The 14011-nt window shown below is 40.6% G+C and overlaps 1 protein-coding gene across 2 annotated transcripts in view; it reads right to left on the minus strand.

Moving 5' to 3' along the window:
* The window catches only part of igsf11 (immunoglobulin superfamily member 11), a 117797-nt gene that overhangs the window by 75240 nt on the left and 28546 nt on the right, over positions 1-14011 (minus strand). The window contains exon 2 of one of the 2 annotated variants that reach the window (XM_077566697.1): positions 10733-10762. The exons of the other annotated variant lie outside the window; for it this stretch is intronic. Within the exon in view, the coding sequence (XP_077422823.1) occupies positions 10733-10762 (30 nt within the window). The remainder of the gene's footprint in view (positions 1-10732; positions 10763-14011) is intronic. 2 annotated transcript variants of the gene reach the window in all.

A 14011-nucleotide genomic window follows, 5' to 3' on the forward strand; every position in this document is an offset into this window, starting at 1 on the left:
ACCTGTCCAACCCCCTCAATGTTGGCACGGAGTTATCAATGAATTTGACCATCTTTGGATTATAATGAACCATTTTTATTTACAAGTCACATGTCATCAGGTCAAATGGCTCACACTTTGTTGAACTAGCTCCTAAACACGTTTTCACATCCGGTTTACAAATATAGTGGCAAATGGTGCTGAGTCCATATTGGCTTTCATGCGTCCACCATCAGGATCTCCATCTGGCCCAGTTACTGCATGTGGCAACAATATAGCATCCTCATGCAGTAATGAATCAAATTAAGTGGAATGTCAACTCTGTTAACCGAACTCTCCTTCTCCTCTCAGCATGAAAGGAATGGCTTCATGGCTTCAATTTGTCTCTCCCTGCCCTTGCCCACACAATTTTGCATTCCAGGGAAAAATGAAAAAATATATGCAATAGAAGAGGGGGGAAATACTAAATTGGAAAAGTTGAGTCTTTATACATGTGTAGGTTAGCTCCATTTTGTTTGATGTGAACAGATATAACTATTTATATTCTTACCCAATAAAGGTGTTCCATCATCAACTCTTTCAATATTCTCCTTCTATTCTTGAACATTTAACACAGGGAAAGGTAGTGTGAAGCAGTGTGAGAAAGAACATAGTATAATAACCATCAGCTCACTGGAAGCGGGAGGCTGTTTTCATTATTCACTGTTCCTATTTGACATGCAATCAGAAAAAAGAATCTTAATTTTAAGCATTCATTCATTCATTCAAAATCTTCTGCATTTGTAAAATGAATTATCATAGATAAATACAGTTGATTTCTCAATTATTAGTAGAGCGATTAATCAACAAGTAATCGGTTATCAAATTAATCGACAAGTATTTTAGTAATCGAGTAATCGTTTGGAGCCATTTTTTTAATTTAAAGTTGTCCAAATCCTCTGATTTCAGCATATCAACAGTCATTGTTCACTGATTTCTGTAGTTCTTTATGAAAGAAGACTGATTATCTTCTGTGTTGAATCAAAATAAACATTTGCAAACATTTTGGAAAACAATGACCGAACCGGTAACATTGTACAACATCAATCATCCTTTCTTTTTAATCACTATATGAATACAAAATATGAAATAAACACCAGTCACTGGTTAATAAACAGTAATCAGGGGCTTTTGTAATACACTTTAATGCAAAATTAAAATTAATTCGATTGGTCCACTAATCGATTGCATAATCCATAGATTAATCGATTCTAAAATATTCAATAGTAATTCTTAGTGACAAGTCAGTTTATGGAATTTCTTATATTTGGGAGGCGAAGTGTAACAACATCAAAGTAAAAACCACGGTAAGTCAAAGCATACATTTTAAATGTTTGCTGTAACTGGAACTGCAATGCCGAATTCCAGCAGGAATACACTTTACAAGTGTCGTACTTTGGTGTTGTGCCATATTGGTGTGATGGAGAGTTCTTCCAGCTTTTCATAAAAACTAAGCAGTCAAATGGATAGGTGGGGGAAAAAGAGGATATTACACTGTGGATTTGGGTAATCCGTCTCTTTGTAGTGATTCAGTAAACCAATTATCTCTTGATTTAGATTCTTTATTTAGTACCAAAAGACAATCAACAGAAGTTTTGTTTACAGCCCCTGGCAATTCTGTGAAGCCATCAATATGTCCAGTTGGATTTACGAAGACAACTCGTTGGATTTTGTACTGATGAGAGGGAAAGGGGTTCTATTTGCATCAGCAGTCGCACACCAAAAGGTGTATCCAATGACTTGGGGGCAACGGGAGAAGATGAATAAGGGAAGCGGCATAAGACCCACTCTATATATAGCAGGTAATCTGTCATTTCATTTTTGTCATCTCCCTTCCCCTCGTTTTTGCTCTGAGGGATGAGGGATTGATGTTCAGAAGATCAGAGGAAGTAAGGAGGGGGATCTTGGAGGCATGGTGAGAGGAGGATGGTGTGTGCGTGTGCGTGTGCGTGTGTGTGAAGAAGCTGTTTCTCTGAGGCCCAGTTCAGCTGGCCAAAATCCAGGTGGAATAGTTTTGGATCCCACATCTCAAAGGACAAGGTACGATTTCAAAAGAAGAGAAGTAAGACTTCAACACTCTTCGCAGACTCAATCCCTTCCTATATTTTCTTCTCAACAACATTCATTGTTTGTGCCTTGAGGACATATTTCTAAAAGGGACATTGTTTTGAACTTCTTCAGAGATCAACTGGATACAAATACCAGTTGATCTTTTTCAATCACACAAGAAAACCTTCAGTGGGAAACGTTTGCGACAAACTGCTTTTGATCAAGTTCCCGTGGTCAGCTCAAAACAGGGATGAAGCAGTGACTCAATCAAGAAGTGGGATGAATGAGAAAGAGTGTCAAGTGAGTGGGATGAGAGAAAGGCAAGGAGGGATTACACTGTAAAAAAAAGAAAAGGAGACGACTAAAGGGGAATACAAAGCCTGCTGCTACAAAACATCTGTGAGCAGTTGGGCATGATCAGACACTTTCATCTGCACAACCTGGGCGAACTCAATCGGGGGGGTTGGATTGGAAAACAAAATCGTCAACTCCTTTCAAAGTCCCGGTACGAGCTGCGAGTGGATCTTCAATCTCTCGATACAAAACGCCGAGCCTGCGGGAATGCGCTAATGCATATATAGGGGTGAGCGGGATCATTAGAATAACTCAACCGTTCACAGCTGCTAGACAGTTAGCTAGCTCGCTCCATCTCGAAACACTTTCTCTGAATAATTCACAGAGGTGTAAATAAAATATATCCAGTGGCCTTTACCCAAAAAAAAAAAAAAAATTAGAAACAAGATAGCTGCCACACTGAGTAATGAGTTCTTCTTGAGCGAGCAGACGAGTTTATGGGCACGCAAGCAGATGCATACAACATCAAAAAAGGAGCTCACCTCAAATGTCAATTATTCACAGTGATATTGAAAGGTTTCAGTGGTGGTGCTTGCCTAAAACTTGAATATATTTCAGAGGTATCTGCCGATAATAAGGATCCTCTGAACCGCCGAGAAAATAAAAACAGCAGAGGTTGGACTGATGTCCAGAAGTACTACACACGCAAACTACATGGCACCCAGAACAACAGATGATCGTGCACTTTTTCCAACAGGAAATCGAGTGTGATATTTTCTGAATTATGCATGAGAACAACAGCATGGCCTGGATCACTTCTAGGACAAATAGCGCTGTCATCAATGAGACTGCAAGCTGTGTGTATTTGTTTAAACCAGATCTCTCACGTATAAACTGGGCGAAAGTATAATGACAACCGCCATGTCACAGATTTCGACTAAATTCTAGACCCCTGCATAGGATTTTTTCTGTCCATGCGGCATTCATCCCAAAAGTGTTTTTGACCATTTCTGGTCTGGTCTGTGGAAAATGTTTTGCTGTTCTATCAGGCAGCAAATGTATTAAATATTTGTGCTTGTCCAGAATTAGTGAGGATCATTGGTGAACTGGAGCCTAATCCAACCAACGCTTGACAAGAGGCGGGGTACACCCTAGACTGATTACCACGCAATTGCAATTTTACAGTAAATAATGCCTTTACGGACTTTTTTAATTGTTAACTCTTTTACTGCCAAAGACGTTAAATGACGTTCTGCAAAAACCTACGGAGGAGCGCCAAAGACGTTAAAAGACGTCCACCCATTTTTAAAAAAAAATTTTTTCAAAGACGAAAAGCATCGACCAACGCTAAAGAGCACATTGATGACGACGATGATCATCATCGATGATGATGATGGTGACTCCGAGGTTGGAAGCGTTGACGCGGCAGTAGAAGACGTGAGGCGGAGCTAAAGCGAACAATGGCGGTTGCAAGCAGCTCACACTTGGGAATTTTTTTCAAAGACGAAAGGCATCGACCAACGCTAAAGAGCACATTGATGACGACGATGATCATCATCGATGATGATGATGGTGACTCCGAGGTTGACGCCGAAGTTGGAAGCGCTGACGCGGCGGCTATGACGACGTCATAAAGGTTCACGGGCGAGCGATGCTAACACCGGAAAACGCGGAGCACAACCGAGCACGTGCCCCGAGTCCAATGCATATTCATCGGAGGAGTGGGTACAGTCTGCTACTTGCTATTTATTCCCCGGAAAAAAAGGCCGTCAAGAAAGTGTAACGTCTGCACGCGAAAGGAACAATCGAAGTGAAACGAATCTGTTGTGCAAATCCTGCTCCGTCTCCTTGCACGCAGGGGAGTGTTACAAAAAGAAAAACTGTATTTGAAACATCCACATAATTGTAAATAGCACCACAGTTGCACACATTTGTAAATAGTTTGCGAAATTGTTTTGTCAAATTGTTACACTGTTGAATGGAAATAAATAAATAAATATTTTGCAATCTAAAAACACTTTTTCATTGTTGGTGGTAGTGTATTACAGAAGTAAAGCACTATTTAGGTGTTTGTGGCATCATTCATGGACAAAAAGAAGTGTCCCGTTTCTGAAAACGTCTGGCAGTCAAAGAGTTAACTAATTGAGCAGTCTTAACTTGTTGAAGTGCTGCTTACAACAGTGAAAATCTTATGTCCACTTTTTTTTTTTCACACTTTATAGCTAGAAACAGACTTCACATTGTCAATTGTCCCGAGACCGGCCACTGGTCATCATGCTAGCAAAAGCCATACTCAGCATTACCTTAAGCCTTTTTCAGACTGCACTTAGCAAGGTGCAGTGCAGCGCAAGTCATAAAAAAAAAGAAAGAAGCCTTTTCTTTAAATTCATTCCAGACATGTCAAGAACCACAAAACACTACAAACAGTATAGGTGTACACACTTTTCTATACACCATGTCCTTTTCAACATGCCCTAAAAGGGATAGGAATAAGTACAATTAATGTAATCCTACCCCGACTCAACAACTTCCAAATCTATATTTCAAGCCGGAATTCGGCAAGTCAGAGCACATTCTCTGTGTAAGAGCCCAAACAATGGGCTTTGAGAGACCTTCCTCTGAGTGTGTGAATGCCACGACTCCTGGAGGAGCCCAGGCCAACATCTGAAGACAGCTGCTCTTTCGCACCCCTCTCCCCTCTTGTCAATCACAGAAACATGTCTAACTTCCCACCCTCACCTCTTCCAGCTCATTACCATTCTGCTCCATCTGTTCACCGATCCAAACCACCGTCCTGCACTCAAGTCCTTTACGTCGAATGAATAATTGGATACATCTTGTCGTATGCTGAACATTTATCCTTTAGAAGTCCTAGTAAATGAACTGTTTCAGAGGGGGAGTTTTAGGAACACAAGAATGTCGGCTGGGCACTTCCGTTAATCCTCAATTCCCGTCAATGATGATAACCGCCTTTCGCCGAGTGCTTCCGCATATTCGGAGAATGCTTTATGATGCGAAGCCTCGCAAAAATACACGGAATGAGAGGGACCGTAAACATGTTTGCTCCGTCCGTGTATAAATTTGAGGATTTGCGTCATTGTGCACTCGCCGAAAGGTGGGCGTCATCATCAACAAGAAGTGACGATTAACGGAAGTGCCAAGCTCAAAATAATTGTCCTACTAAGGAAACATATATATATATATATATATATATATATATATATAATGTATTTATGATTTAGCAATTATAATCACTTTTAGGGGACAGTCAATTCCTCGCAGATATGTGCTATAATAGTGTGGGGGGGGGGGGGGGTGAAGACACTGTCAAGGACAGACTTAATTGACCTGGAAATCTGATCATTCTCTGTTGGCTTCATAACTACATGGCATGCTGTTAATTCCAAATGGTGTTTGTTTCAAATGTAATTGGATTACAATATATTATCTCTGAATTGCAGAATGAACTACAAGGTAACAGTAGTGGAAGATGTGTATGCACTGCATAAAGCTGTTAGGGAAAAGACGAGGATGTCCCAAGTCTTCCATCCATGCTGGACTGACGTGATCACTAGCAGGCTCATAATTAGAAATGTGTTTGTGTGGAAAGTAGAGGCCCAAAGGTCAGAAAGAGTATAGGAGAGTGAAATTGACAAATGGTTGACAGTCAGTCATATTATTCCTGCAGGGGACCTCGACATGCACCTTGATGCACTCTTCACTAAACCGCATACCACAACCAATCTCAGAACACGTCTTGCTTAGGGCAAAGAACACAAGTGAAGGGGGGGAGCAATCAGAAGCAGATTTAGGATATATTAATGATTATAAAATGCATTCTGTACAATATGATGACAGCCATGATAAATGAGTTTATTGATTTTGTATATACAGTAATGTATATCAATAAGGTTATAAAGTGCAGTCAATCATGACGTCTTCAAGCAGTGGAGGGTGCAAATAATTCAAACCTATACTGAACACTAAACACCAAAACTAGTAGGCTAATGCTAATCCAAAATAAAGAAAGCCTGAGCTGAGCTACGTTAAACTAACAGCACCTCTGTCACTCATAACATGTCTTGTCATAAATTGTCCTGTCCTGTCCTGCTCAAATATTGTGCTTACGCTGATCATACAGCCTCGAATGAGAAGCCAATTGTCTTCGAAGACAACCACAACCGTCCAGTTAATCTGTTATGTTTGGGAAGATCTGGTTTTGGGTGAGGGTCCCGATTGGTCCTGAGTGGGTTCCAGCACTTCCGCGGGTTGACCAATCCGGGCCCTCAGCCACTTGTGCCTGGCCCCAGGTGTGGCTAGTTACCCCATTAGTGTGGGTGTATTTAGTTCCCGGGTGGTGATCAGTCGGCGTGGGATCATTGCTGCTTGTCACGGTCACCCCCGGAGTTCTGTCGTTCGTTCTGTCGTTCTGTCGTTCTGTCGTTCTGTCGTTCTGTCTTTCTGTGGGTCCTCCACCTCACACGCCGACAGACACCACGCCGCTCCGTGACCACACCGTAACATAATCTCAGTAATCTTACACTAAAACTTGTATTTCATTGGCAGTTTGTTCACTCAAATCTCAACCCAATATTTTTCCCCTCGTCTTTTCTACAGTCCTCGTGAAAAATAAGAACAATTCACTGTTATTGCGCCTTCTCACCCCCTGCTGCTCTGTCTCCCTCTTAATTTCCTCACCCATCTATTGTCCCCGGATCATAGTACACGAACTCTCATTACAGGGGGTGTTAATAGACTCTTTAGCGGCAAGATCCTCTTTATTATCCGTTGACTGCCGACTACATTTCTAAGCTGATTAGCCTGAGCTGTCTATTCAGCATTTCAATTATGAACATGTCGAATAGTAAAGCAGACTACGCCTTACATTACATCACTGGCACACAGCATGCCATTACGTTCAAATACTCAAATGGAAGGAACTGTGAAGTAATGACATCGCAGCAAAGGCAAATGGCAAAAGTACCTATTAACAGCAATTGACAGCAGTTCAGACCAGCAGAGACCTGCAGTTTTAGCATAAATGGAACAGCTGGCAATCATGGGAAGAAATGAGGCACGGGACAGGGAAAAGGAAGCTCACTGCTTCTGTGCATGTAGCCTGGTTTTGTGATGTCATGAGTTTATCAGCCAAAATATGACAATCTCTGGGTATTATCAGTATCTGTGTGACATCTCCCAGTAAACACAGGCGTCACCGTGTTTTGTCAGTCTGTCAGTTTTGTCTGTCTTTTCACGCTCACTAATCCATTCGTTCATTGTTAATCCAGCTGTGTGCTGAACATGGCTGACGTCAGATGAGATGATGACGTCATTACTGTCTGAATTTTGGTCATCGTCATATAGTAGCACAGGGGGGTGTACTGTTTTTCATGTACAGTGCAACCTCGATTTATAGGACCCGAAACCAACAGACTGAGCATAGAAAATAGTCAATTTGTCAACTCAAACCCCCTTTTGTACAGTAGTTGTCAACGTCTGTATAGTTTCATAATTGGCTGCTGGTGTTGACTGGCACTGTGGCGCAACGGACAGAGACTGGTACGCAAATTGGTGTTGCTGTTGTCACAGTAAAGACTAGATCAGGCAAACAGATGTGTGAATGTGGCAGCCATGTTGGCAGGGGTGACTCACCCATCAAAGGCTATGTAGGGGGCATATGTAGCGGCCATGTTGGCAAGGGCAGCAGTCCTATCAAAGCCATTAGAAACGCAAACATAGCATCAACGTAGGCAGACAGCTCAATAGGAACGCGTCGTATTCACCTGTTCATATGTATGGCTGCTGTTTGATGTATGCGCGGTGCATTATGGGTAGGCCGGCTTGGGGCTGTCTACTATCTTTTCATTGAAAACTAATGGGGGCTAACGAGGGAAGCTCTGATTTGGACCATTTCAACCGTTGGAAAGTTGATGTTTTTTTATTTAATCTATTTTAAAACATGCATAGCGTGTCGTTACTGACTGCGCTCTGCCGGGAAACGACAGTTAAGCTTATTTAAGTGCTTAATATTTGGCTGAATGTGTGCACTTTACCGGGAGTAGGAGCCAGGAGGGACACCGGGAACGCGAAGGAAGAGACGGGTAGGATCAATTGGGAGTAGAAGCAGGTACTTAAATGACCGTCACTCCATTAGTTTGGTTACACGTACGTCCGCTAGCAAGCTTCGTGGTGCTTCTGTCCGTTTCCTCAATTTCAGGATATTGACAAAATAAATCTTTATTTTCTGTCTGGAAATTGGGAAGAGTGAACAGAGGTTTACAAGCATACAGTTTTGTCTTCTCGAGCTTTGCAATGGAGTTTTTTTTGCCTATAAACTACATTAGGACAGTTAAAAATGACACAAAGTGCACCTGTCGTTTTGTCACTTAAGGCTGAAAGACACTTTCAGCACCTCAATCTCAGCCATTCAAATGGCGGCTATTTTGGTAGCCACGCTTTTTTAAAACTTGATTTTCACGCATGCGCAAACGTAATGCACACTTCGCTTATTTGACATTTGGCGTGACAATGTAGACATTTGGTGATAGACGCCTAACCTGAGGTGGGCACTTCCGTCGATACGTCAGTCCGTCATTGATGGATGCACACCTTTCAGTGAGTGCTTCCGCATTTTCAGCGAGTACTTTAAGATGCAAAGCCTCGGGCCTGCCTCCGTCGGTGTTCAGTCCGTGTATTTATTTGAGGCATCACGTCATGAAGCATTCGCCTAAAATGCGGTAGCACCTGCCGAAAGGTGGGAATCCGTCAATGACGGGCCGACATAATGACCACATAGTGATGGAAGTGCCCACCTCTGTGCCTGACATTTGCCATACTCGAGTCATACTAAATATTTTGTGTGTGTGTGTTTGTTTGTTTTTACAGCTTTCTATCTTTTAACATACTTACAGACTTCTATCTTATTATAAATATATAACAGTAAAATAGGTTGAACACATTTTTCGAATTCAACCGGGCTACTGATGAGAAGAATGCATTTTAATTACAAGAAGTGGGCACTTCAGTCAATTGTGAATTCCCATCAGTGACGAACGATGCGCACCTTTCGCCGAGTGCTTCATCATTTTGGGCGAATGCTTTAAGATTCAAAGCCTCGCAAAAATACACGGAATGAGAAGCACCGTCTGAACTCACCCCGATCAACAGACGTAAACATGCTCAGTCCGTGTATTTTTTTTTAGGCTTGGCACCATTGTTAACCTTTTTTAGGTTTTATGACAGTTAATCAGACAAATTGTGTTGATACACGAAAAGAAGTATAGATTATTGTATTTAACTCTTTGACTGCCAGACGTTTTCAGAAAAGGGATGCCGTGGGTGCCAGCCGATTTAAGTATTTTTGACTGATCTTTCAAGGTCCACAGAAAATTATGTGTTTGGACTATGGAAACACACATACTACCAAATGAAAGATTGGACTCTCATCTTTCATCAGAAAAAAAAGTTTGTTTCTACCTTATTCCGTTTTTCAGTAATCAACAATAGAAAATGGTTAGTTTCACCTCTGTTTTGAATAAACGTCTTTTAACGTCTTTGGCACTCCATAGGATTTTACTAAACGTTATATAACGTTTTTGGCAGTCAAAGAGTTAAAAATATATATTTGTTGCAAAGTTATTTTTTTAAATACTGCCCTTTGGGAAGGACATTGCAAAGAACACGAAGGTACAGTTCCATTCAGCATGATCCCATTGGTACAACTCACTCCTGATAAGTACTTTTTCTCTGAACAATGTGAAGCCTACACGCTTACTAATGTGTACGAAAGGATTTTCCCAGTGGATATAGTCTGTGTTAGAAACAAAGATTAGGATTTGACATGCTGTGGGGAATGTTTGTGTGCGGTTACGAATAAAGAGGAGGATAAAAGGGATGCGCGGCGATGTGTGTGGTGACACCCAGAATGCTCAAAGTAAAGCAGCAAGGGGCTCGTAAAGACAAACTGATGGAGAGGAGTAGAAGAGAAAGACAAGAGAGCTGTCAGATTGAGATTGAGTGGTATAAAGTGGAAGAGTTGTATAAAGTTGAGGGCCCCGGTCTATAATGAGTGAAGTGTGCAGCCCAAAAGGGGAACCGGAGGAGAAAATAAACAGTAAATGATATAGAGAAGTCACGGAGCACGTACTAAACGTTGTAAAAAGAGACAGCAGATGGTGCGGATTATTACGGACTAAAATACTCTGGGCCCTACAGAAGGAAGGACGCAGGCGTAAAACCAGTAGCTTCAATCTGCCACAAAATGAGCTGCAGGTTCACTATTACCATAATGGCAAAAGCAGAAAAAGAAAGAATGCAACACATGCGGAGCTATGAAATTGTGCGTGCATGTGTATGTGTGCGTGTGTGTTACCTTTTCCAGTGAGTGTGTCAAACCATGAACCTGCAAAAACGAGAGGATGAAATAGCATCATTGACACGTTCCGACATACAGTACACTCATCGGCGACACATTGGAGATCCAGAAAAGCTGTAGCAAACGATGCCCTCACAAAGCTTAAAATGTTCCCTTCTTATTGACGCTGTGAGAGATTTACATTTAGCAAAATGTATTTGATTAAAATGGGTTTCCTGTGAAGAAGTGTATCTGTGTTTTGATGACCTTAATTATGGAAGGAATGCAAAATTAAAACAACCTCTCAGTATGCAATACATGGTGGAGAGCAGTGAATGACTACTGCATGTGCATATAAATTACCATGAGATCAATCACAGAGCCATCAACAACATGAACCGCTGCCCTGTAGAACTCACACATGCTTGGATCCTGTCAGTATTCGTCTTTTGTAATTGCCTATTGAGCCATGTCTCTCACCACTTTTTTTTGTTCCTTGTTGCTTGTAATTGTTCATTATTCAAGCCTGAGTGCTGTTGTTTGCTTTGTTGTCAGAAATGTTTATAGAATCACGCCGTCTCTGGAAATTAAAATGCAAGCACACATAATATAAATGATCACGTTTTTTGGATGAGGACTTCACAATTAAAATGTTGACAATAATATGTTATATGTGACCTCACTATTCTAAACATGACATTGCGATTAATATTACTTATTTTTGGAGTTTTGAAGCAAAATTCAGCCGTTTTTAGCCATCTTAGGGGGAAGCCATTTTTGCCACTTGCTGTCGACTGAAGATGACATCACAGTTGCTGAAGGCTCAGGCAACAACCAATCAGAGATCACCTGTTTTCTGAAGCTGCGCTAAGATTGGTTGTTAGCTAAGACCTGAGCAAGTGTGATGTCATGTTCAGTCGACAGCAAGTAGCAAAATGGCCGCCCCCTGAGATGGATAAAAACGGCTGGACTTTGAACGCAATATTGACCAGAATACCATATTTAGAATAGTGGGGCTGCATAGAACATATTATTGTCCCCAAAAATATTTTAGGGTAGACTTCCCTTTTAAAAAATAAATAAATGAAAAGGAAAAGTTGACAGCAAAAAAAAAAGACAACCAATTGTCTCAACTATTTCAGCAAAATTCTGTTTTTGGGTTGACTGCCCCTTTAAAGTGATTAAGTTACCTTTCATCCAATGGACACCTTTCTACCAGGTAGACTTTGCTGTATTATTAAGTCTTGTATTATGCTAATGTTTCAAATGACTTTCCATGAGAAAGTCAATATAATGTCCTCTGATGTGATGGAAACAGTTGTGTGATTATATACGATATTGACTAGTTTTCTCTCCTGACAGAGGACAGTTAATCCGATCATTCGCTGGCAATCAACAGAGACTAATTATTGTGCATGAACGCCTATCCAGGAATTGTACTGTTTGCGATTGTAAATCTAATTTCCCACGCCAAATTTTATTTCAACCATCAGTCACCACAACTTTTCATATAATAACCGTTGTTTAATAACCTTAAGGTTAACACACTGTCACCCTCAGCAGATCCCTTATGACTCATGATAAGATAACTCTCATTCTCTCGTTTAATAAAATCTGAGAGTAGCCGGATGCACTCCCATTGATTTGTTCCCGTCATGTAGCCAATATCATCATTATTGCAGCTGTCATTAAAATTGGCAGCAATCAACCATTTGACCTTTCACATTTTGACACACCATTGTGTGACAGCAGTGTACATGGACCAGAATCATAAAATAGTCTGTTACTGTGGTTGTTATTATTATGCAGTTGATTATATATTCAATACATGGTTCTAGTTAGGGTCACCTTTATATTTGGAGCATTTGTAATGCAACTTCATTCTGACACAAGCAAACAGTACATTGCTTGGCCACATAAATAAACACACTTGCAAAATGTCTGATATACATTAAAATACAGGAGTTGCATCAAAAACAAGTCTACCTGAAGGGCGTTTCTAATATGTGCCCTAACCCTTTACACCACTGTATCACAACCTAGAATAATTGATAACGGGGGTGTCCTGTTTACATTTCTGCATGTGAACTATGTACACAGATAACAAATGGACACAATTTGCTTTACTTTAACATTTATTTCATATTAAAAAAGACACCATGATTGGTGGGATTTTTTTTGTCTTTGTATTGTCTTACCAGCTTGATGTCTGTTTCTAAGTACACCGGTGAGCAGCTGTGCCCAATGAAGAGGAGAGTAAAGGGAGAAACACCCAAAAAAAGAGCTGAAAGAGGCTGCAGTAAAGGCCTGGAAAAGCATCTCCGATGAACAACGCAACAGTCCGGTGAAGTCAATGGGTCAAAGGCTTGATGCAGTTATTGCAAGTAAGGGTTACGCCATCAAATAAACGTTATTCACATTAAATTCATTTCATAATGTCGGTTCCAATTAGGGGTGTTCAAAAAATCGATTCGGCAATATATCGCGATATTACAGCGCGCAATTCTCGAATCGATTCGATGTGCGGCCGAATCAATTTTTAAACATCAATTTTTTATTGGAATATTCAACAAAACGTCTTTCTTAGGGTTAGGATTCACATATTAAGCATGGAAGAATGTTAAATTAATGGAACATTAAGCCTTAATATTTTATTTCAGTGCTATTCAAACATGAAACAGACTGCAACCAGTTAAATGCAGTGGCTCAGTTATAAGCCTGAATACATTTTCATACAAATCTTACAGTTTACATGTCCAAGTTTACTGATTAGTATTTTCTAAATTTGAGTAAAAAAAAAAAAATCCCAACAATTAATTTCTAGCATCGCATCGGGATTAATCGGTATCGAATCGAATTGTGCCCTATGAATTATGATAGGAATCGAATCGCCAGGTACTAGGCAATTTACACCCCTAGTTCCAATAATTGCTCACTTGAAAAGTTGGTGGCTTCAAACAAAGGGTGCTCAGTCCTGAGTTTTTTTTTATCACATCTAGATGTCAATACAATGAAATAAAATATGGAATTCTGAATGTTTACCTCATTTAAAAAAAAAAATAGTAATTTTTTGAAACCCAAAAAAAACACTCGTCCATTGTGCTGCCCTCATTTAACTAACTGTAGTTATTTTCATTACACATGCTCAGACACAAGTGATGCTTCATTGAGTTCCACAAGCCAACAGTGGTTTAAATGGCAATTCAATGAATTCCTTTCACAAATCACAAGTCACTCGCAAGCGGCAGCAGACTAAGGTAATCATCCTGCATATTTTCTGGCTGAGTGGTGAAGGGG

This window comes from Vanacampus margaritifer, chromosome 5 (genome assembly GCF_051991255.1).
Source record: "Vanacampus margaritifer isolate UIUO_Vmar chromosome 5, RoL_Vmar_1.0, whole genome shotgun sequence".
Taxonomy (NCBI): Eukaryota; Metazoa; Chordata; class Actinopteri; order Syngnathiformes; family Syngnathidae; genus Vanacampus; species Vanacampus margaritifer.